This window comes from Pteronotus mesoamericanus, unplaced genomic scaffold (genome assembly GCF_021234165.1).
Source record: "Pteronotus mesoamericanus isolate MK-2021 breed Mesoamerican mustached bat unplaced genomic scaffold, CSHL_Meso_final scaffold_85, whole genome shotgun sequence".
NCBI lineage: Eukaryota > Metazoa > Chordata > Mammalia > Chiroptera > Mormoopidae > Pteronotus > Pteronotus mesoamericanus.
This window is the reverse complement of record NW_026555329.1, coordinates 13,283,739-13,308,112: the sequence shown is the minus strand read 5'-3', so window position 1 is coordinate 13,308,112 and position 24,374 is coordinate 13,283,739. Positions and strand designations below refer to the sequence as shown.

Sequence of the window (24,374 nt, the reverse complement as noted above, 5' to 3'; positions counted from 1 at the left end):
GAAGAACCCAGCCACCACCAGAGCCAGAGCCAGTGCCCAACACACTTCACCATTCTTATCTGTCCTTCTGGGTCCAAGGCTTTTCTGCAAGCGTGTCTCTGGCTTCAGGCTCTCTGTTCCTGGAGAGAGCAATTGTGGGACCAATGTTGCCATTGCTTCATCGAAGCTACTTTACTCTCCTGGGGCCCTAGGCTGCTGCCAGACCACTCTGCCAGTCATGGGGGGGCGGTTCCATTCATAGGCTACTCATGTCCCAGGGTCAGCGAGCACTCTGTAGACCCCAAATCTATGCACTTATCTCGGAGCGAGAGAAAGGGCGCAGTCCCGGACCCATGCGGCGTGGAGCCACAGCATCCCACAGGCCACCACCAGCAGGGTTACGTCCCAGTGCAGAACTCGGCCTTGATGCAAGCTGGCTCCTGACTGATCAAGCAAGGGGAAACAGAAGGGGCGAGTCTCCCATGGCCTCCGTTTAAATCTCCAGGCCCAAAATCCCGTTCGCGGCAGAAGCGTCCAAATTCCCAGCCAGTCCAAGGGAGTGTCTCTCCCCTCCTCTTGCCGCCCTGAGAACCTCCACAGTACATGTGTGCTGTGACCTTTCGGCCCATGCATACACTGTCCAAGCTTCCTCGGGCGGTGCCATGAGCTGCGCTAGTTTGTTTACTCATACCCAAGATATAGCAATCTATCAAGTGCTGGCTGCGGCTTCAATGCTGCTGCCTTTGGCACCTGCCGACCCACCTCAGGGGTCCCGCCCCCTGCCCAAGGATCTGGCCAGGTCTTCCCTGTAACACAATTAATAATAAAGATACATAGGCACAAAAGGAGGCTTTAAAATTCATGCAGGTACTGAAGGTCAGAAGTGGCAATCGGTTCAAAACAGTTTGGGCAACAGAGACGAAAAAAAATGAAGCAGAGAATGGGCAACACAGGCCAAAGGCAAACCTTTTACATAGTAGAAATTTAGAGCCAAACTCTGAATATGAATGTGAATTATAGGGTATCATCATGAAATAGGGCCTCAAACTAATGAACTGAGTTTATGACCTATCGTTCCAGGGGAAAAAAGTATGAAGTATGAAATGTCAGTAATTAATGAAAAGCCAGGACAAATAGAAATCTCCAGGATGAACGATGAAGTAATGTGACAAGAAAGGTTCATCTAATAGTTTTTCTTTCTTTTAAATTATGGTATTTTAGTTTTTATTTAAGTACAATCTACAGATAATAAAATGAAAATCCTAAGCATTCAGTTCAATGAGTTTTGGTGGTCATATGAATCCTTTTACCTATTGCCAAAAACAAGATAAAGAGCATTTATATAACCCCAGAAAGTTCCTTATATAACCCTAGGAAGTTACCTGTACCTCAAACAACCACTTTCTGATTTCTATAACCATGTATTAATTTTGCCTTTTCTTGGAATTCATGTAAATAGAATAGCATTATAATTGTATACAATTTTTTGCATCTAAATTTTACACAAAATGATCTTGGATTCAGCCATTGCTTCTTTTATCAGTAATTTGTTGCTGCTTATTGCTGACTAGTGTTCCATATGAATTATACATTTTGGTTTACACTGTTGATGGATAATTTTTTCCTGTCTTGCCTGTCTTTCTGAGCCTCAGTAGAACACTCTCCATCCTGTTGCCCTGCCCCCCAGCACTTCAGAGAGCTGCTGAGGGCACTTGCTGAAGGCCTGGAATCCTCAAAGGGACTGCACCTCACATCCCTTTGAGCACTTAAAGCCTTTGGGACATAGTTAGACGGCAGGTACAAAAGGTTCATTCTGTTACTAGAGGTCCATGAGCTTGTAATCTGTCATTCCAGCCCACACTTACAGCCCTTAAACATTTGGCTAGTCTCCCATTACCCGTTTATAGTGCATTCACGTAGTAAAAGTTCCTTGATGTACCACAAACTGTTCTGTAAGAAATGAAAAAAAACCTGTCATTCTCTTCTCCCTTAGGAAGCTTTCATTACCTTTTGGATTTAAGTTTATTAAAGTTTATTTGTGCCCTCCGGTCTCTGATAAGCATTTTAACTTATTTTTAAAAATCTCCTCTGCCTTGTGCTTGTTGTGAAGTTGTGCTTGTTGTGAACAAGTCTCTTGTAACTTTGTAAATCCTGACTGGACCCCTCCTCCAGGGCTTCTGGACCTAATTCTCTTCTATTTAGTTGTAGCGATAATCACTTACTCAAAGACTAAAAATACCCTTTTTCTCCCCTGCTTAACTATAATTGTTCTCCTTCACTTGAGTGTAGTAAAGTTACTTGATCCCGTGGTGACTTTTCTAGCTGGCCTCCTTTCTTATTCGGCAAGTCTCTCACTCCAGTCATGCTTTCCGTTTTCTCTGCCTCCCAGTTAGGCAGAGAAAAATGGTTAGGCCTCCCAGTACTCTGAGAAGAGTTTTGACATCTGGTAGTGAATACAGTAAGTAGAACTTACTTAAAGCCCCTTGTTTTATTATTAAATTCCATTCTTGGATTCCTATCTACCATAGATGTATTGTTCAAACATTTTGCCTACATCCTTAACTTGTATAATGTTGGTTGTTTGTTGAGGGTTTTTCAAACTGTTTTAAGAATGGCCTCTTCCTGAAACCTTTTGTTTCTTCAATACTAACCAGTTCGTTAACCTTGGAATATGAAAATGCTACTTCCCACCTGGGCTGACCTTTTAGGTTTGACTATTTGGCCAGCTGAACACATTAAACTTGCCTATAATTCTCTAACTTCAGCTACAGTTGTAGCCTCTGAAGAAAAATAAAATGTAATTTCCCCTTCCCTCCAATTACTATAACTCCAACTTGAGTAGCTGGAACAGTCCCATTGTCTCCCAAGTACTTACTGGCTTAACTGAGACTGCTGTTCTATTTTAATATATAACCTTAAAATACAAATACAAGGGACATGAATTAAGATACAAATACTAGGAGATTTATTATTTAAATCCTGAATAATCTTCAATTTGCAAAACATATTGGGATATATTTTTAATATAGTAGGCGTATCTAGTCCTTGACCACCAGTGGTTATTTCTCATCTAATGATTGTCTTGGTCTACCAACCATCTCATTGATCCCAGTTCACTAGATTGTTATAGAATATATAAAACAAATGGTAAAATTTTAAATTATGCAGCACAACTCTTTAGTAGCCTGATACTGTTCAGGCTTAAAATTCCTTTGTCTAAACTACATATTTAACTATTTCCACAGTCTCTCAGGAAATATTTGATAATAACCAAATCCTGCCAATTCTGCCCTGGCTGGTGTAGCTCAGTAGGCTGAGTGCCAGCCTGCAAACCAAAATGTCATTGGTTTGCTTTTCAGTCAGGGCACATGCCTGGCTAGCAGGCCAGGTCCCCATTTGGGGACGAGGGGCAACAGATTGTTTCTCTCACACATTGATGTTTCTCTCTCTTCCTCCCTCCTTTCCTCTCTCTCTAAAAACCAAGTAATATCTTCAAAAGATAGTAAAATGGAAAATATATAATTTTAAAAATCTTGCCAATTCTCTTTCCCAATTACTCCTTCATATTCACCTTCTCTATCCCCCAGAAACCATTACTTTAGTACTGGATTATTCCACACTGTTTATCTGCTCTCTCAGCCTTGAAAACCCCTCCCATCCATTCCCCATTCATTTTCTGCAACAATTCCAGAATGATTTTTAAAAATGCTTCTATTACCCAAATGATTAGCATTGTCATAATTCCTTAATGGACAGGATCCTTCACAACTAATTTTCTTCTCAGTTTTTAGCCTTCTTTCATTTTCTAGTTTCTCCTCATTCACAGACTATGCTTCGGTCATACAGATCTCTATAGCTAAATATGCCACACTCTTTACAACACAAAATTTGCGCATTCTTGTCTGAAACTCTATTTCTAGCTTTACTCAGCTGGCTCATCCTCAAGGTATCTCCTACTCTAGAAAGTCTTTACCAATCACTACATCTGAACCAAGTGCCATTTCTCCATACCCTCTGTGCAAATTCTTATCATAGTACTTATCACATTATGTAGTGATTGATTTGCTTAACTCTTTGCCCAGTAAGCTTTAAGTGATGTTGATGAATTTGATTCCATCAAAATTAAGAACTTCTGCTCTTTGAAAGGCACAGTTAAGAGAATGAAAGAACAGCCACAGACTGGGAGACAATTCTTGCACATCACGTGCCTGATCCAGAATCCATGCCTGTATCTAGAATCCATGCTTGAGTCCAGAATATATTTAAAATTCTCATAACTCAATAAAAGGAAAACAAAAACAATAAAAATGGGCAAAATTTTGGACACTTCATCAAAGATGCTATTAGGATGGCATCATGCCTAATAAGATGTTCAATATGCAAAACCTTAAGAAACCATGATTCATCTATAAAAATGGCTAAAATTAAAAATAACCATATTATGTGTTGGCAAAGGTGTGGATCAACAGAAACTCAAACACTGCTAGTGGTGATGTTAAATGATACAGTCACTTTGTAAAATAGTTTGGCAGTTTCTTAAAACTTTGAACATACATCTATCACAGCAACATGTCTTGGAAAGACTTGTATGTCAATGTTCGCAGCAGCTTTTCTTGTAATAGCCAGAAATTTGAAAATGTATTCAGTGATAAATATCCACCAAAAGGTGAATACTCACATCATGGTATATCTGTATAAGTGAGTACTTCTTAGCAATAAAAAGGAATGGAGTGTTATTATGTGCTATAAATTAAATGAATCTCAAAATAGACTGAATGAAAAAATCCGAAGAGTAAATTATGTTTGATTCCAGTAATTATAGGAGAGGCAAGCTAATCTATAATGGCAGAAGGTATATCTATGGAGGATCAGCAAGAGTAGGATTAGAGAGAAGCACAGGGAGATATTTGTGGTTATAAATATGTTTATTATTTTTACAATGGTTATGGTTTTACAAGAATATTCATATGTTCAAACTTCTCAAATTGTATAGTTCAAACATCTACAGTTAACAGTATGCCATTATTTTTATTAACCACATCATCATCAATTGTAACAATGCTTTTTAAAGAAATGAAAATCTTTTACAAAGGGTACACATCTCACCTTTTCCAGGGAATCTTCATCAATCTTTTAGCTCCAGTTAGATGACATTCTTCTATGAATACTTCTATCGCTTATATACCTTGTATTTCATTGTGTGATTTATCTCTTTCATGAGGTTTTAGGCAATATGATGGAAAAGATATTATTTTTGTGATTGCTTTATTAGAGAAAAAAAAGGTGCCCTCTCAGAAAACACACATTGGTTCTGTTCAAAGTAGAACAATGACTTGAACGGATGTTGTCCTGTTTATATAACACCCACTTCTAATACTAATATTTGTTGTTGTATCAAGGCCACCATTATTAGTTGCTAGTATTTGAAATTTAAGATTAATTTGGGAGATTAAAATTGAACATCTTCACAGTGATATTTAGGAACTTTGAAAAGTTGGAATCACATCATTAAATACATATATTTTGACATACTTCTTATGGGTATGCCAGCTTCTACTTGACCCTTTTGTCTTAAAATCTAAAACTAACCTGGTCATAATATGCGTTTCGTGGCTCATGAAAATTTCTACATTTCTGTAGTACAAGAAAATTTGTAAAGGGTCCCATATTGAAAAGTATAAGAAATAATAATGCTAACAGGCCAGGCTGTACCCAAAAGTCATAATTTAAGAGTCACAGTGTAAACTTTAGAAAGTAGTGTTTGGAAAGAGAAAATAGGCATAATAAAAATTAAAGTTTGGCATTAGCACAAAAGGCATTCTTCTCTCCTTTAAACAAATGTTTTAGGTATAGGTAATCAAAAAATTTCTAGGGACTCTATTGGCATTTCATGTTAGTATATGGAACTGTGTTGTCTAAAAAAAAAAGTGTCCTACACACATGTGGCTACTGAACACTTGAACTGTAGCTACTCTGAATTGAATTGTGCAAACTTCAAATGAAAAGCAGAATGTAAAATATCTTATTAAATTTTATCTTGATTACATGTTGAAATAAAGTCTTAGGCATATTGGGTCATTACAATTAATTTCATCTATTTCTTTTTACTCAGTACTAGAAAATTTAAAATTACATAAATGGCTTGCTGTTAGTGCTCATTAACTGTCTGGTCGACAGCACTGGTATGCAGAGTACACACTTTCATCCAATGCCTAACTGGCATTTCAGAGGAATAATTTCCATATTTATAACTAGTCTTTTTATGTTTCATCATTTTATTTTGAATAGAGGGGCAAAAAAGATTCAAAATTTTAACAGCAGATGTCACTGTATTCTAATGTTTGTTCCCTAATAGTAGGATACTATTACTATTACTTACTACTATAATAGTATCCTACTATTTGGGAACATTTAGTGGCATTCCAGTTATAAAAGAGAACTAATTCTCTAGTCTAGCCTTTTAAGAGAGAGTTTCACATAAGGGTAGAGCCAAACATCCGTGTAAGAGAAACTTTCCATTTTCATCTGTGGCAGCTTGAGGAAAGGGAGTCCAGGCCCCAGGACTTATATATAGAAAAGTGTTTAGGAAAAAGCACTGGAGAGTCAAAGCGGGTCCCTGGAGAACTGACGGCAGACTGGGCTCAGGAGGAAGGGGGATCTCTACAAGGACCCTTGGAAGAGACTGAACTTTAAACTTTAGTAACAATCAAGGTCTGATACTGTTTTAAGTTATTTCCTTTTTTGTGTGTGCCTAAACCACTTTTTAATTCTACAAATCTCTGGTAATAATCTGTTACACACACAATTTTCAGTTCATAGTGACCTGTGGCATGATGGAAACGAACCATGTTTAAATCTGTAGCAAGGGGATGTAGAGAAAGCAAAGAAGCATCCCAAAGCAATATAAAACAGCACAAAGTGGTTGAGAGTTGAGCCAGGAGAAGAGCACATAACATATGAAGTCAGTTATCAAAAAGTTATAAGCCTTCCTTCTCAGAAATCTATAGAAAAATTGGGGATTCCACTCCCTAGGAGAAGAGGGATCAGATTATTTCATTTGCCTCTTCGTGATGAGGAGAATAAAATTTTGCCACCCCAAAATATGCCTTTTGCAGTACTGATTTATACTGTTAAGAAACGAAAGACTCAGAAAGAAACTTTGATCCTCCCTCTTATCTGCCTAAAGGAATTCAGATAGAAAAACCTGCTTTAAGGGAACATCACCTTAGCATCATCATAATATAAACTAAATGTGGCCTGACAGGGAGAAATCTATCAAAGCATACTGTTAGACTTCCCTCTGTGTCCCATGGTTTCTGGATGACCCAGAAAGAATTTGTTTGCTTTGTATCCTCTACCTGGGAATTGACTGCTTTTCCTTGGAAATCCCAGACCCCTGTCACCTTTTCCTTTGTCCAAAATGCTACATATACCTCAGTCGCCCAACGCAACTCGAGTCTCATTCTACGGACTCCTCTGAATGTACAGCTGTAGTAAATTTTGAACATTGTATCCTGTTAATCTGCCTCATGTTAATGTGATGATTAGCCCACCTAGAAAAACTCAGGTGAAAGGGAAGCTAGTTTTTGTGTCCCCTCAATGGAAATGTTACCATCGGTGTTTAGCTAGGTATTTAGAAGGCAAGCAAAAGAGACTAGACATTGAGCTTGATATACTGAAAAGCAGGCACCTGTACGCCTCCCCAGGCAGCTACAGCCTTTCACACTCCAGGGCTCATAGCACTGCTCCACCAAGATGATTAACAATCCTCCCTTCCCCACTCCAGTACTGGATTGTTGGAGGGCCCAGGGAGAGATGCTGGACCATAGAGGCCTGTCAGTCTAACTGGGAGATGGACCCTATCCAAAGCCCACAAAACTTGGGAAGTTAATTGCCATTTTCAGAAAGCACCTGGTCCATCCCAAACCCAAACTTCTGGTTATAACCCCCAAAGAACAAAGAAGCGCAAGTGCGCGCGCGTGCGTGCTCTCTCTCTCTTTCTCTCTCTCTCTCTCTCTCTCTCTCTCTCTCTCTCTCTCTCGCTTGTGACCCGTATGGACATAGTACATGCACCTGTTCTCCACAGCAGTCAGAGGGAGCCTGGATACCAAAGCACAGCAATGGGCTACAGCTGGAAACACATGCTAAGCTGGATGGATGCTGCACTGGACTGGACTTTAATGTGGAGCATAAACTCTGGGAAGTGACCTTCACCCTGGCCCTACCAACGACAAGACTGAACTTTTCCCATGGCAAGATCAACAGAAATGGGACTTTGGGAAGTCAGGAGGGGAACCCCCTTAATTGTACATCATCAGTAAGCCATACCACAGAGCCCCATCCTCCCATGTGGGTCTCAGGAAATCCTTTTCCTTGTGATACAGCAAGAACCCCACTCCCACCAATAACAGAAAGGGTGGCTCTGAAAGACTAGAAAACTAGGGAGACACTGTGTAATAATGCATATGGGGTCTCCACTCAGATACACTTTCTCATATACTTATAATTCCTATCTCAGATTTAATATGTAATGAGAAAGAACAAATTTACTTAATTACAGGCTCTAACCAGACTTTTAAAACATTATTTTGAGCTTAGGGGATATTACATGTATACAGGTGCTCCCTTAAGACCTAAAATGTTAAACCTTAACATTTTAATTAATTTGAATTTTATTAATTAACTCTTTAAATTCCTCATAGTATACTTAGAAGATTATTTACATGATTAGGGCATTAGTATTTTTAAAATGACAATTCATAAAACACTGAGTAGATATCTTCCCACCACTCCTCGCCTTGGCGGCCACAGAGACAACTTTAAAGAACCTCTATAACTAGAATTAAGGGGCTTCCAAAGTATGTCCCATTTCATAAATAAAAATTTAAAGTCACTCCTTTAAATGTTAAACTGCAATTCAAATATTGTAATAATACCATTTTAACAGAGCAAATAGAAAAACGGTAAAAAAAAAAAAAAAAAGAATGAGCCTGTTTAAGGGTTTCTGTAAGGAAATGATGTAGGGTCTTCTAGTATCGCTAAATCACAATTGAATCATGCCTCTGTATCTCTGATTCATAATTATTGTTTCCTAAAGCCAATTTTGAAAGCAAGGAGAAATAATGGCTAGCAAATCTAACAGCATGTTGTGATGCTTGAGGTGTACATATAGCCGTCTTTATCTAATTGGGTTTTGTCATCCATTTTCCTACCACATTAATCCTTAGCTCTTACAAGCAAGACTTTTAATCTGGTCTTCACGGACAGACTTCAAGGAAGTCTGTGAACCCTTTGAAAATTGCCTTTGAAAATGTACACTAATTTTGTTGTATGTCTTCCCTTCCAACCCCCCACAGCCCTTGGGACAGTAAGGATCTGGTAATTCTGACTTGTTTAAGATAAGCTATTTATTTTGAAATTTCAAACAATGTTAGTGGAGGATGTCCACCCAGTCTTCATCTTTGGAAGACATGGGCAAAATTTCCCATTGTTAGACATTTAGGTTAAATGAACACATTTTGCACAAAAATACTTTTAAAGTTCTCCTTAGATTTAGGATAAATTACAAAGGATGAGACTGCCTGGGTAAAGAGAGTGAAAATTAAAATTTTTAATATTCTTGATACATACTGCCTAACTGCCAGACAGAAAATTTGAGTTTACATCTTTTCCAACATTGTGTGAGAAGGCTCAGTATCTCACACTTACACATGGATATAGAATTTTAAACACTGCATTTATATTGTTTTGACTTGCATTTCTTACTTTCATGTATCTTCATATTCCATTGGTTAACTACACTGATCCTGTTGGAAGAGAGAAACAAAACAGTCACTATCTTCCTAGGTTACTATTGCTATATATGCTATGACCATAAGTATAACAATTCATTAAATGTTGAGCTTTCTGCAAGCCATGAGTCTAGTCCTATGTTGGACAGTTATTCCCTATATTTCACTTAACCCTCAAAATAATTCAGTATTGTTATTCTCATTTTCTAAACGAGACAACCTGGCCTTTGAGATGTGGGAAGTAGCCCAAGTCACAGAGATGAGCCGAAGCACTGGGATTCGCCCAGGATCTCATACTCCTGCTAACTAACCACTGAGTTAAGGGGAAGCGGGAGGGGAAACACCGTGTGCAAAAGCATTTACAAAAACCTAACCCAACACAAACCAAAACGACCAAAAACAGGATTCCTCCCCACTTGTAGTCTCCTTCCACTGAACAAGTTCTAAATTAAAATAAGTGCGTCTTAATTAAAAGCCGTGAATCTACGATCCGGTTCTTCCCCCTCCCAGAGTCGTGAAGTCCCAGACGACTCGCAGAGCGAGCACTAGAAAACTACTCAGCTGAAGGCTGTGAAAGAAAGTGCACCTTTTTCCGCTTTGCAAAAGGAAATGGCCTAATTGGGAGGAGTATATTGTTATTTCTCAATTTTCCACGACGAAGACAGCCAATTTTTACCTTAAAGTCTTGGGAAACCAAGGTAACAACCGCGAGAGCCCATACTCCCAGTAGCTGCACTTCCGGGTTTAGGGCCGCGGCGGAGGAAGGACGCATGCGTGGGGCAGGAATCCGGGCCACACACCTGCTACGAGGACGCTCTGAGCAGGCGCGGGTGCAGGTTACAGGAAGGTCGGGCATCAGCTGATTCCATCATCCTGCGGTCCCTCCCCCCTCCTGACTCCGGGGCGACCCTGCAACAGAGCGGGGTCGTCTCTTCAGCCCCAGCTCCTGGACTGCGTACTTCGTGACCCTGTCCTCGAGCCTGTCCGCGCTGGAGCTGCTCGGAACTGCACAGAAATCCTCTTGCCGGTGAGCGACCCCGGACGCGCAGCCCCCAGGTACCCTTCCGGAGCGGGGCCAGTGGAGGCTCCGCGGGAAGAGCCGAGGGGGAAGGAAGGAAGGCCGCGGGGGAGCCAGGCCTGCCAAGCGATGGGAGAGGATCTCAGGCCTGTGTTGAAGGAGGTGTTGTGCAACCTCCTCGTACCTAGACCCAGACTCCTGTCCAGGGGCTCTGGGTTTTGGCCCAGGTCCTGCGTACCTTGTATGGCCAGGGGGTCCCTTATTTTGCTATTCTCGAGTTTTCTTGCACGGTTCTCTGGATCTTATTTTTAACCTTTCCGGAGTAGGCTCTTTGCCAGGTTTTGTTTTGTTTATGTAGGTTATGAAAGCGACTGACTTCCTTCGTTATCAGAAAATCACGACCCATTCAAATTGGATGGAGTGCTGTACTTATTTTTTCTCTCTTTATGCTGAGTCTGAGATCCATGTTGGATTTCCGTAAATTAAAAGACTGCGATAAAAGATTAAAAGACAAAAACACTGAGCACAGGGAAAAGAAGGGCGGGCTAGAACCTCTGAATACGACAACCAGCCTCTAGGAATAAAAGTGATTAAATTTATCAGTGCTCTGAGGAAAATCTAGTGGGACAGGCAGGCATGCCCAGTACCTGGCAAGGCCTGGAGCTTGTCCATAGCCTTGCTGAAACAAACATCTGTCATAGGCAGAATCGAGGCAACTGTTCGATGAGGTCCAGCCGGAGAGCCGCTGGTTTTGCCTTCTGTGTTCTTTCTCCCTAACGCCTTCCAGTGTGGGGACAGTGATGCTAATTCATCGCTGAACCACCTGTGCTTGGCAAGTACTGATTTAGCAGAGGAGTAATGTCATTAAAACAAATCAAGAGAAGATAATGCATTTGTAGAAATCATAAATTATGTATGTTTTTAACTTAACCTGAACAATGCGTACATAAGATTTTTTAAAATAGTTAACTAGTGAAAATAAGCGTCTTTATTCATCATTCTGTAATTTTAAGTTTGCTACTAGTTGAATAGTATTTTTACCCTGCTGCTTACACTGCGTTGAGTGACCCCAATACATGGATGGCACGCCAGTTTTAAAAAGCAGACTTTTGTACATTGAATTATTTTGAGTCTCAGTTTTTCATATTCAAATCAGTGAGAATTTTTAAAAGAAATAGCATTTATCTCTTTATGTGAATGTCTGTAATCTACTTTTAGGAATTAATAAAAGGTATATAATCAAATTTAGAAGAAATTTTTAAATTTTGCTTTAGCTCTTTATTAATTTTCCCTCAATATCAGCAGATTGGATCATATCACTTCAATTCTTTTCATTCTTAAAATTGTATGACCTCCTTGCAATGTTATTGCATTACCTACCTGCAGAGGTTATTTTTGTATAGGTAGTAATACTAATTACATACAGATTTAGAATTATGGCTTTAAGTTTATATTTAATTTTCCTCATGTTATTTTTGATACTGTCATCCTAAAATTTTGAAATAAATGTTCTATATTTTTCTGTTTTGTATGGGAGGTTATAGTTAATACTTTGGAATGTTAATTTCTTTTTTTTTTTTTTAAACTACCAACTGCTGAGTGAGAGAAAAAAACTGTAGGATTTGGTTTTTGAGTTGTTTTTATTGGAAGTGTTTAAATATCTGAAGCAGGAAATGTGAGGTCAAGAGGGATTGTAAATTTTATTTATCACAAAGGAGCATGAATTTTAAAGGGTAAAAAAAATTACTACTTTGAATTTAGTTGTCAATACATATAATACCTCGCTGTTATCTGCCCAAACCAACTTTTGCCTTCAGGGCTAATTGGTTTAAAGGGAGAATGTGGTTTTGTTTTATTCTGAGAAATGGGAAGCCCACATGTTACTTTTCAGAGGACCTAAAGGAAGTATAGGGTTGTTAACCTCTACTGTGGTTTGAAAGCCCATTCTCACCGCAAATATGACATGATATGATTTCACAGTATTTTGTTAAGAGAAACACTTTTGGACTCTGGGAAGTGGCTTCCTTGTTTCAGACATTAATTTAATTGAATATAATTCTAATCCCCAAAGTAGTTTGTTTGAATGAACATTCCTTGAATTTTTTTCTAAATTAATTACCTGCATTTTACCATATATAATGTGCTCCCGTGTATAATGTGCATCCACTTTTTTGGCCCAGACTTTCAGGTAAAAAAATCTTTCATTTTAAGTTTTTAATTCATTTTTTATTTGCTTTATTTAGGTACTTGTTGTTCTCATTGTAAAGGGTATTATTTTGCATACAGATATCGTTATTGCTTTCTAGAGTTACACTTCTAATGCGTAAGCATAAATAAAAAATTAAAAACATTTATATAGATATGGAATTAGTACTACCCATGTATAATACACATCCTTATTTTTCCCTCAAAAATTTGGGCAAAAATGTGCACATTATACATGGCAAGATATGGTAGATTGGTATAAATATCCCAAAATGTTCTTGAGTATACATTTTTTTCCTGACGTTTACTCTAAGATTATTCTTTTTCTTTAGACATGGGACATTCTTTTTCTCATTTGCCTTTGCATTCAAACAAAGAAGATGCTTATGGAGGAGTCGCATCAACGGAAAACATGAGGAATGGATTGGTTAATAGTGAAGTCCATAATGAAGATGGAAGAAATGGAGATGTCTCTCAGTTTCCATATGTGGAATTTACAGGAAGAGATAGTGTCACTTGCCCCACTTGTCAAGGAACAGGAAGAATTCCTAGGGGTGTGTGCATTGTTTTCTCTTTGAAGAATGATTCCATGCATTTGTACAAGAGGAGCGACCTGAAGAGACATGCTATATGATGATGAGTCAAATAGGAAAAAAAAAATAATAGTTACATATCATAGAGGAAGTCAGAGGGAATGATCCCCATGTGCTAAGTGTAGGCTGCTTTAGGAGAAGTGGCAACAGTAGAAATGGTAAAGGTACCTTTATGCTCTTCTCATTTTCTCCTTGGTCAAAGTTGATAGTGTGACTCTGGAGAGGCCCCAACGGAAGGACAAAGTGGCAATACAAGGTTTACAGGAGTCTCTGATAAATGCCTTGGGTTGGGGAACCCTTGGGCATTACATTCTAGGTCAGTTGCATGAGAAAGAAATAGTAAAAACACTGAAGAAGAGCAGCTAGAATAGGAGGAGGAGATCTGTATCTGTGGTATCCTGGAAGAGAAATGTAGAACGTACACCAAGGAGGAAAAAGTGATGGGCTATGTTAGATGCTACTGATAGGTGAACTATTGTGAGGACTGAAAACTGACCTTTGGATTTGGTGATGTAGAGACCACTGGAGACATCCAAAGAGCAGTTTTGTTACCCTGCTTAAGTATGTATGTCGTGTGTAGAGTGGGATCAGGAGAGCATAGGAGAAACGAAGTTGCATAACGATAAGATAGTTGTTTTATTTTTGGAGGGATGGTGTAACAGTTTAGAAAAGGAGAGAAGTGGTATAGCTGGAAGGGGTTATGAGGTCAAGAGGGATTTTTTTTAAGATGGAGTGAATAATAAATTTGTATGCTAATAAGAATGATCCACAGAGAAAGCATTGATAGTTCAGGAGACAGGAGAATTACTAGATCTGGTGCACAAGTGCATAGGGCTACTCTTCATAACAAAAGGGAATGTAGAGTATGTGGACGCAGAAGCAGAAAGGTGGGTGGAGGTGGCTTTGGGGGGGCTTGTGGAAGTTCTCTTCTGTTTGCCTCATCATAAGCTCAGAGTTGTCTGGAGAAGAAGGTATTGGAGATTGCAAAATAGAGTTGAAGTTATGAAATTGTGGTCTTGCAATGTCAGAGAGTGTGAACTAAGGGAATAACAGTATGATTATTGGTAAATTAAGGGCCACTTGAGTGATCTAAAGTGAGACCAGTGTGCATAGTTGTATGTTTTTGTCTATGCACATGTAACTGTGGATATAGGCATAGTAGTTAAAGGGTTGGTTTTAACCAAGATTGTAGTTTAGCCAAATGAATACTGCCAAGCAAGTTGCAATATTTACATACACAGAGACATATATACATTATATATATATATATGTATATGTGGGTGTGTTGGGAGTAGTGTAAGTGAGGGGGAGCATTGTGGAAGGGTCCGAGAGGAATGATGGAAGCATTATGGAAAGCTTTAAAAAAGAACTTGACCATGGTGCTTTAATAGTTAATACAGAGCCAAGTTAGCAAATTGGCATTTATCTATTAAAGTCTATGGATTTAGCTCAGCCCAAGAAATAAGTGATGGATTTTGTAGTGACTTAATGTAGAAAGGGGTGTGGCCTGAAAGAGCCCTGGAAGGCTCATTATAGGGGCTCTTGGGGCACGAGACTTAGTGTGTGTCAGTTTTGGTTTTCAAGGGGGTGGTGTAGGAACCTCTATAGTCACAGGGGTGTCAGGATCTAGAGGAAGCAGTATGTTTCCTCTGCTCTCATCTGGATGGCCAAGTCAGAGTCTTACTGGAAAACTGTGGGGTCGAAGGAAAGCCTGGTAAAAAAATTTTTTATTTCAGCAAAGAATTACTCATTCTCTATACTATTCGAATTAGCTAGATATCTAGGTATAAAAAAAACACAGGTACTGTGTTCTGGAACTCAATTTCTACTGGGTAATTTTTAAAGATTTTGAGAGCAGTTTATTGAAGGAATGAGATGAGAACCACATAGTATTTTGGTCTTTCCAAACCAGACTTCTTTGTGGAACTACTATATTTTTAATAAACCACGTTAATAAATTTTTAAACTTCTTTCACTTTTAGGGCAAGAAAACCAGTTGGTGGCATTGATTCCATATAGTGATCAGAGATTAAGGCCAAGAAGAACGTAAGTAATTATAAGTGGCACATTATTTTGTTCTTTTGTATTCTTGCTTTTCAAGTTATGTATAATAATTAGTTAACACGATTAAAGGAAAAAATGGCATCGGATTATGAAGCTGTGCTCTCCTATGCTTTGTGACATTAAAAAAAAAAAAAGATTCCTGGTCAGAGTAAGGTCTTAAAAGCAGCATAGTGCCTGAATCTTCTCAGGTCCATTTAATTAAAATAGACTAACCTAGAATAGTAGTAGGAAACACACAGAGAAAACATGTTTATTTTAAAAATGGGAGTTAAGGTGTTCCCACAGGCCATAAAAACAGGTACTCATCCCACGATGATAGCAGGGCGCTGACATGCCGAGCAGCTGTGTGGAAGCTGTGAGGGGAAACAGAGAGTCCTGAGACCCCTGGTACCAAAGCAAAGACCTTACCTCAAAAGAAGAGGATCCCAGGGACTTCCAGCAAATGCCTCTAAGAATAACCTGTTAAATGAGAAGATCAGAAGGAACTGGACCATCCTAAACCCTCAAAGACTCAATAAAAAGACAAAAAAAGGACAGACACACCCTAGCACCTGCTGGTGCTAGAATCCAGTTTGCAAGACCATAGATAAACGAAGGAAGATTCAGAACCTAGAAAAACCTCAGAAATATAGAAGTGGGTATACATAGTGGCCATCTTTTTTAATACCTTGTATAAGGGCAGAGGATGGCTATAAACTTGGGGTGGATTTGATGAGGCACGTAGATATGTCATTTTTTTTCAAGAGCTTCAGAGGTGGTTCTGAGGAGTAGTCACTTGAGGGAATCATGATGGCAAAATTCACCTGTGAAAATTCTGCAGTGAATTCAGGAGGGAGTCTAGAAATCAGTATATTTTTAAAGTTCCCTGTCTTGATTTTAATGTGCAGCCCAGTTTGGGAATCACTACAGTAATGTTCTATCTATAATAAGCCTGAAATCCCAGTCCTCACTAAGGTAAATACATCTTTTAAGGAGAACATTTTAACAATAGACTCAGACCCAACCCTACTCAATACTTTTATAATGTAAAAAGTAGAAAAAAATACATCTTATACTGCTAGTATAATGGGAAATTTCAAGTTGAAAATTTCTCTCTAAATGTTTCATTGTAATTTGTGATGCACATACGCATATTTAAATTCTCCATTTTTCTTTTCAGAAAATTGTATGTGATGGCTTCTGTGTTTGTCTGTCTGCTGATTTCTGGATTGGCTGTGTTTTTCCTTTTCCCTCGCTCTATCGACGTGAAATACATTGGTGTAAAATCAGCATACGTCAGTTATGATGATACAAAGCATACAGTATATTTAAATATTACAGTAAGTAAAAGTTTATGTTACAAATATTTAACTTCATTCCTTTATGATGTTAAGTAGTACCTTTGTCCCTGTTGAGAGAATATTAAATGCAGCACTGGTTGGTTTGCTTTCTGTATGCCTGCTATTGTTGTATTGACCTCTCTTATTTCTGGTTCTGCTGAAAGTGGTGAATAATAAATATTGGCAGTTGTGTATACATAACATTTAGCATTTGAAGATGCCATTAGGAGGGTAAGTGAATTAAGCAATTAATTGCTAGCAAAAAATATATTTACAACCTGTTTACTTTTCAACATTTGATTCCAAATTTGAGACAATTGTGAATTGGAATCAGAGATGTTGGGCCCAGCTGTTACCTGCATTCCTTTCCAATCAAACAGACTTGAGTCCATTCTGTTTCTTCTCCATATTGACCTGGTAGAAATTTCTATTTGTATATAAGTTAAAATACCAGTTTCTTTTAAATTAAACAAAGAAATTAAGTTACTCTTTAACATTTTATATGGCCAACTTTGTATTTATTAGAATAAGTAATAGCTTACAATACTAACATTGAGTAAAAACTTAGATGAAACTTAAAAATTATTTTTACTTCATTTTTGCTGTCACAAATACATTTTCCAACATTCATTTTTTGATTCCTGTACCGTTTCTGGGCCTGTTTTTTTTTATTGTATGTTTATTATAGTATATCCTACACATAATATTCATGTGTAAAACCAAGTAATTGGTTGATTTAATGTTCTTTAACATTTTTGTTAAAACTTTTATCTCTTCTCATAATGAAGCATGGCCCTAAATGAAGTCATTTTTTTTTAAACTAGTTTGAATGGATATTTGTTTTGCTTATTTTCAAATAACGTGTACATTTTTGGCCTCTTTTGCAGAACACATTGAATATAACGAACAATAACTATTATTCTGTTGAAGTGGAAAACATCACTGCACAAGTTCAGTTTTCAAAAACAGTTATTGGAAAGGCACGCTTAAACAACATAACAAATATTGGTCCACTAGATATGAAACAGGTAAGCTTCAGTCATGAAATATTTTGGAGAAGTTAAATGAGTCTCAACTTTGTTTATCAAACTGACTTGAAGGAGGTGAGGATTTCCTCAAAAACTTGACTTTGAAGAGTATCTCATGAATGTATACAAGAGAAAGTCTTAGCGTCAGAGTCATAAAGGGAGAGATTTCAGAACTCTTCGAGGTTATGAAATGTATGTGTAATATTTGATTATACTTGATTATTGATCCTATTCTGTATTTATTTTCATTGTTTGCCTTTCAGATTGATTACACAGTACCTACTGTCATAGCAGAGGAAATGAGTTATATGTAGTAAGTTCTGATTTTTAATAATTCCCATTAAATTATAAAGTCTGAAGAATTAAATATGTATATTTAATATCCCATGATCTTAGTCACAAGACCACATTTTGGGATATACATGATATTTATACACAATAGCTATACATATAAAAAAATTAGTTTTCAGAATTAAGGTCATATATACCTTGTCACTTTTTATTTACTATGTTGAGAACCATACTCTCTTATATTCTATTATTGATGTTTTATTGTAGGAAGATTAATAATGTTAATAATATATAATACTGTTGAAGTCCTAAAGCTTTTAAATAAGTTCTAAATGATTATTAACTGTTTAGTAGAACAGTGATAAATTTCATCATTGTTTGATATCAGCTTGATACAGAATTTCTGAGTAACAAACTGGTTAGTAGAATTTCAAAAGGTGAACAAAAAGTAGAAGTAAATTGTGGCACATGTTAAAACAAATCTACAACTGCAGAAAAATGTATTTGTTTTTAGAGTAAGAATTCATGAAAATACTTATCATTATTTGAGATACAGAAAATGCTCAACCAGAATGCTTACTTATATCTTAATAGTATCTATCAGCTTTAACATAGGAAGAAGAATTGTAATTAAACTTTTAAATTTGTAATGTCTTAGGTCTCATTTATCCACATTCTTTTCTCTTTAACAGTGATTTCTGCACACTGATGTCCATAAAAGTGCATAACATAGTACTCATGATGCAGTGAGTATGAATTTTTGTTTAAACTTCAGATTTATAACATTGGCTTAGAGCAGCAATTTTCAACCAGTGTGCCACAGGAATATTTAAATTTTTAAAACATGTACTACCTGACTATTTAGTCAGGGGCACTACCTCTTTTTTTCTTTTTAAATACTTTTTAAAATTTATTTTTAACAGGGGATGGGGTGCGGGGCAGAAGGAGGTAGAGAAACATTGACATGCAAGAGAAACATTGATCGGTAGCCTCTCACATGCTCCCAACTGGGGACATGGCCCTCAACCCAAGCATGTGCCCTGACTGGGAATCGAACCAGCAACCATCTGTCCACAGGCCTACTACACTCAATCCACTGAGCCACACCAGTCAGTGCAGCACCTGGTTTTTTTAAAAAGTCACTTTGCAGCAAAAAGGGTAGATAATTACTATCATTTTTTATAAATTAATCAAAATTATACTTTTTTTTTTTTTTTTTTTTGTCGATTGACCAAAAATAGATCTTTTGGTGTGCCACAGAATTTTAGTAATTAGTTTGTGTGCCATAGGACTGAAAATGTTGAAAATGGTTGAAAATACACAACGTTTTTAAAATGCCATCTCGGTTGGATTTTAAGTAGTACCAGAGTGCTCTGATGTCCAATAAATACTATGCTACTTTACAAGTGAGGAAACAGGTGCTCAAGAAGTAGTTCAGGATCATATGGCTGCCGAATAGTGAACCTAGACCTTGCAAGAACTCAGGAAAATGGCCGTGTCTGGGATAGTGAGGAGGACTGAACTCAACATACAGTTCCATGCTGCCTGTGGTAAAAGGTCATTAGCATTTCTGAGGAGAAGTAATGTTACTGGTTTGTAAATGGGGTGTTATCCTGAGCTATTGAAACAGTGTAGGTTATAGGTTTAATATTTGGGCCATGAGCTAAGATTTTATTAACCCTTTTCCTATGATGAGAGAACTATGTGGTTTTTAATCATGTAATCACCTTACATGGGGGTTAGCAAAAGTAGGTTTACAGTTCACATGGAAAATAATACAATAATTAGTAAAAACACAAGGATAAACTGTTTAATGCACTCATAACTGTAAACCCACTTTTGCCCTACTCTTTTAAAGAAAAAACTTACATTTGTTGTATATAATTATTTGGATAGGGCTTGCTCAGCCAGCCTTTCTGTTGTCATTTGGAGAAACATTCCCTTAGAGACCCACATCCAGAATATGAAACTGTCATTAAGCAAATAATCTGTCTGGAGAGAATTTTGATGTATAAAGTATTCTCATTTTAGAAAACTTGTTTTATATGTAACTATTCAGTACTTCTCCCCGTTTCTTTTATTTTTAGAGTGACTGTGACAACAACCTACTTTGGGCACTCGGAACAAATATCCCAGGAGAGATACCAGTATGTTGATTGTGGAAGGAACACAACTTACCAGCTGGGTCAATCTGAATATCTGAATGTACTTCAGCCACAGCAGTAAACATTGAAAGAGATGCAGCTAGAGAAGAAGAAATCCCTATTGATAGTTTTTAAACTCTGAAGGATGAGGTACTTACTTCCTGATAGGAGATCTTAAATTAAACAAACCTAAAATGCAGCTAAAAGTATGTGGACTTCCAAGTTTCTGCAGCTCTTCACTCTGTGTTCATGATATTTGTACCAGGATCTCTACTTTAATCTAAATTTACTGATTGGTTTTCTTCCCTCCCCACCCCATACTCCCATTTCCCCGAGGGGGAAACTGAGACTTCCCTTACAGGACAATAAATATTTAAAATTCACAGCTCTAGTCACTATTGAAAACATGAGTTTGGTAATGAACATAATTTGAGAAAACTTTATTTCTGAAAGTTTTTATAGACTGTTCCTGATAGCCTGTCCTTTATGAAAGACTTTTAAGGAATAACCTTTTCTTCCTCTTATAAATTCCCATTGCTACAAGGGAGTATTTCAACTATATCATATTTTATCTTTAAACATTTTTAGTTTTTCATTTGTTGAATTTCTACTTATTTGCATTTTTGTCCATCTTATTTCAAACCAGTGCTTAAATAATACTTATAGACCAAAATAATCTTTGCAAAATTCTGTACCTAAAAATTTTAAATCTCTCTAAATAATGTTTCACATGTCTTTCCATTTTATAGTTTTATGAAGTTTTTGTGTAATCTCGAAACATAGTTAATGTACAATATTGTAAATAAACTGTGCATGGCTTTTATACAGCTTTAATAAATGTCAAATAAAGTGACACAGATTCAAAATAAAGTAAGTAGCTCATAAATATAAAACAGGAAATGGAATTCAGAAATCTACAGAATGTGAATGTTTCCATTTGCATATTAGATCAGGCATAAAGTAGATTTGAAATAAATTACTTGATGCTCCACTTCTTTTTAATGTTGCTTTTCATACTGAAAATTGTGAAGATACTTTTCACAACTATTATGTACCCAACTCATCAATTTTAATGCTTCAGAGGTAGAAATTATTTCTTTAGTTGAAATTATTTAAGAAATATTATTATTAAATGATGGTGGCCATATCAAAATAAAACCTGTATTATGATTTTAAAAATTTAATCACTTTGCACATCATGTCGATATCATGCACCTAGCGGGTACATTTTTAAAGTTTTTACCTTAGGTTTGGATTTTATTTAAAATTTTTTTCAAGTGTAAAGTACTGACTGACTTTGTTGTTTTATACTCTCAGTACCATTTACCAGTTGGACTTTTTGCCTTTTCACTTACCAAGGTCTAAGTACCTTTTAAATACATACCACTGAGTGTAGGGGCTGACTGTCATACCAAAAAAAGGGAAGGGGTGGCTTCAGATTAGTTTCTGTTTCCCAGTAACAGAAATCAGGTTCCCCCTAACCTCCCCAAAAGTGCCTCACTTAGGTCTGAAACATGTCTATTTATCAGTCTGACTCTCAACTTTAAAATATACACTGTATTTAATTATTTAGATCAATTATTAATAATTGATTGTTTAATAATTAATGGTTATTAATTATTGATAAGTATTTAATAATTAATACTTATTTATTACGAAGCCCTCCTTCTGCCTTTAGACACACTCAGGCCTTCCTTTGGCTTTCATGTCATTTTCTCCAAGTTTCCCAGAGTGAACATTTCAAATACATAGTTAGAATGCTCTTTATTTTTTTAAACTACTTTATCTTCCCTTAATTCATTCCTAATTCATCTATTCTTACTGTTAACTAAAACTCACTTTTTAACATACACTATAGACTTCCTAATCAAACCCAATCTTTATTTTAATTTTTCCTTTTTTTGGACCACTCGCGTTCTTGAAGCTGCGCATTTCTGTGGCATATTGATTCTATTTGTGTTTTACCATTCTCGGTTCATTTTCCCTCACTATCTTTTGACATCTTTTAATGAGTATTATGTAGACCCTCTAGACCCTGTTTTGCCTCAGAATTTCTACTCCTGTGATGTTAACATCCATATATATCAGGGCTTCCAAGTCTGTTTCTACATACTTGACTAATCCCTCATCCAGTTTCTCATTCAGCTAGTGACCTAGAGGTAATCGTATTTCAGTGACTAAGTGTAAAACCAAAAAATGTTTTATCATTTTTTGTTTTGTTCTTGTTCTCATGTCCTATTTCCTTCAAAATCACATTTATTCCTTCAGAATGATCCTTCAGATATGTATTTTATGAAAATCCTGATTTATTTTCTTGCTTTGTATCTTTAACTCTAGGAAAATTATGTAGTGTAAATTAAATGGATTTTTTGTTGATTGGTGGTTCTGATACTCTTTTAGAATAGATTCAGAGTAACGATTGAAGAGGCAGGAAAGTGAGGGAACATTTGCTTTTAATGACTTAGTTTAAGTGTTTTTTTCATTCATTCTCTAAATTAAAAACTTACTTTCTGTGAGTTTTAAGTCAGAATAAAACTAGAATTTAAAATAAGTAAAAAACCAGTAGTGGAAAAATAAAGATCACCTATGGCTACTTTCATAGGGTTAAGTAACTACCAGAAATAGCTTAAAACAGAGCAGGCAGTGAATTAATAAAACTCCAGAAACACATTCAGGTAAATCTGAATTATAGCCATTTAAAAATATCTGGAAAGAATGAATGAGGTTTATCTTTTCTTAGGTCATTGTCCAATGTAGTTTCTTACATGGTAATAGGATAGGTATCAACGCAGTTTTTAAAACTGCTCTCAGACCTTATCCAAAGGACATGGTAAAGATGTCACAATTTTTTTTTCCAAAAATTCCGAGAATAACCTCCTCTTAAACTACACTTTTAATATACTGATCATTCTTACCAAGTAGCATACTGTAGCAAGCCTCTGTGTGTTGAGATTACATGTATATAGTGCTATGTCCTTTCCAGAGCACTTCCATGTGTTTTTCTTAGATGATTTCTTAGAGCCTTGTGAGTTGGGGAAAAGAGGGTGGTAGGAGTCTCAGCTTTTAGAGAAGGAAGGAGAGGCTTGGAGAAGTTGAGGACTTGCTGACATGTAAAAGAGTTCAACAGGCCAGATGGGAGTTTTTCTCTCTCCCATATTTGTGCTCTATCATTTAGAACATCCATTTGAAAGCCCTGTATTGACTCAGGTACTATGATCAAAAATTAGAGAAACTGTTCACATGCTTAGTAGTAGCAATCAAAATCATACTGGTGGACTATGATTTGGGTAACTTTAAGTTGGTATCTAAAATATTTTGGAACATAACCTATATATTAATATTTCTGTAAAATTTAGTACACCTTGATCATTCCAATAAAGATAGGGCTGGTATGTCACCAGAGAGACTACAAGTAATAGAGATTTTTGAGATTTGAAATATGAACAGTATGAAAACATTAGATACCAGATAAGTTGCTTGAAATTGCTAAAATGGTCACTTTATAGTACCTAACATGTAAATGACTGGTTTTATTTGTGTACAGTTTTTCTGTGCCTTCTTTGTTTGTTTTAGATCAATGAGGTGATTCTCTAAAAATTCATGACAAAATAAAATTCACTTCAGATCTTTCGAATTGTAGTTTGGAAATGATGAAGTGCATTGTTAACATATATAGGAAGTGACTGCCATAACACAATAAAAGTAACCTAGGAGACTTCAAATGTTAGTCTAATGAAGGCTTTATGGTTCTCAGCCTTACCATTATTGCAATATAATTCTGGATATTTCATTGGAGAGTATGTTTCCAGCTCTCCCATGCCATTTTGCTTTTTTTTTTTTAAAGTTCTTAAGTAATTCTTTATATGATGATTACGTCTTATTTAAGAAAATAGTGTTTTAGGTTCTTGACCCCAAAGTAAGTTACTGCTTGGTCGAGCTACT

General features: G+C 36.8%; 1 protein-coding gene across 2 annotated transcripts; it reads left to right on the top strand.

The window, feature by feature from the left end:
- Nucleotides 1-10,551: 10,551 nt before the first annotated feature.
- On the top strand, nucleotides 10,552-23,743 carry TMEM106B (transmembrane protein 106B). 2 transcript variants are annotated; one of them, XM_054564539.1, is made up of 8 exons: nucleotides 10,552-10,826; nucleotides 13,326-13,547; nucleotides 15,569-15,632; nucleotides 16,810-16,969; nucleotides 17,857-17,997; nucleotides 18,261-18,310; nucleotides 18,981-19,034; nucleotides 20,376-23,743. In XM_054564539.1, exons 2-8 carry the CDS (start codon nucleotides 13,328-13,330, stop codon nucleotides 20,512-20,514), a joined length of 828 nt encoding a protein of 275 aa, XP_054420514.1. In that variant the 5' UTR covers nucleotides 10,552-10,826; nucleotides 13,326-13,327; the 3' UTR covers nucleotides 20,515-23,743. The 2 variants fall into 2 exon arrangements, with proteins under 2 accessions (XP_054420514.1, XP_054420516.1); XM_054564541.1 differs by having other exon boundaries at nucleotides 10,553-10,797.
- The last annotated feature ends 631 nt before the right edge of the window (nucleotides 23,744-24,374 follow it).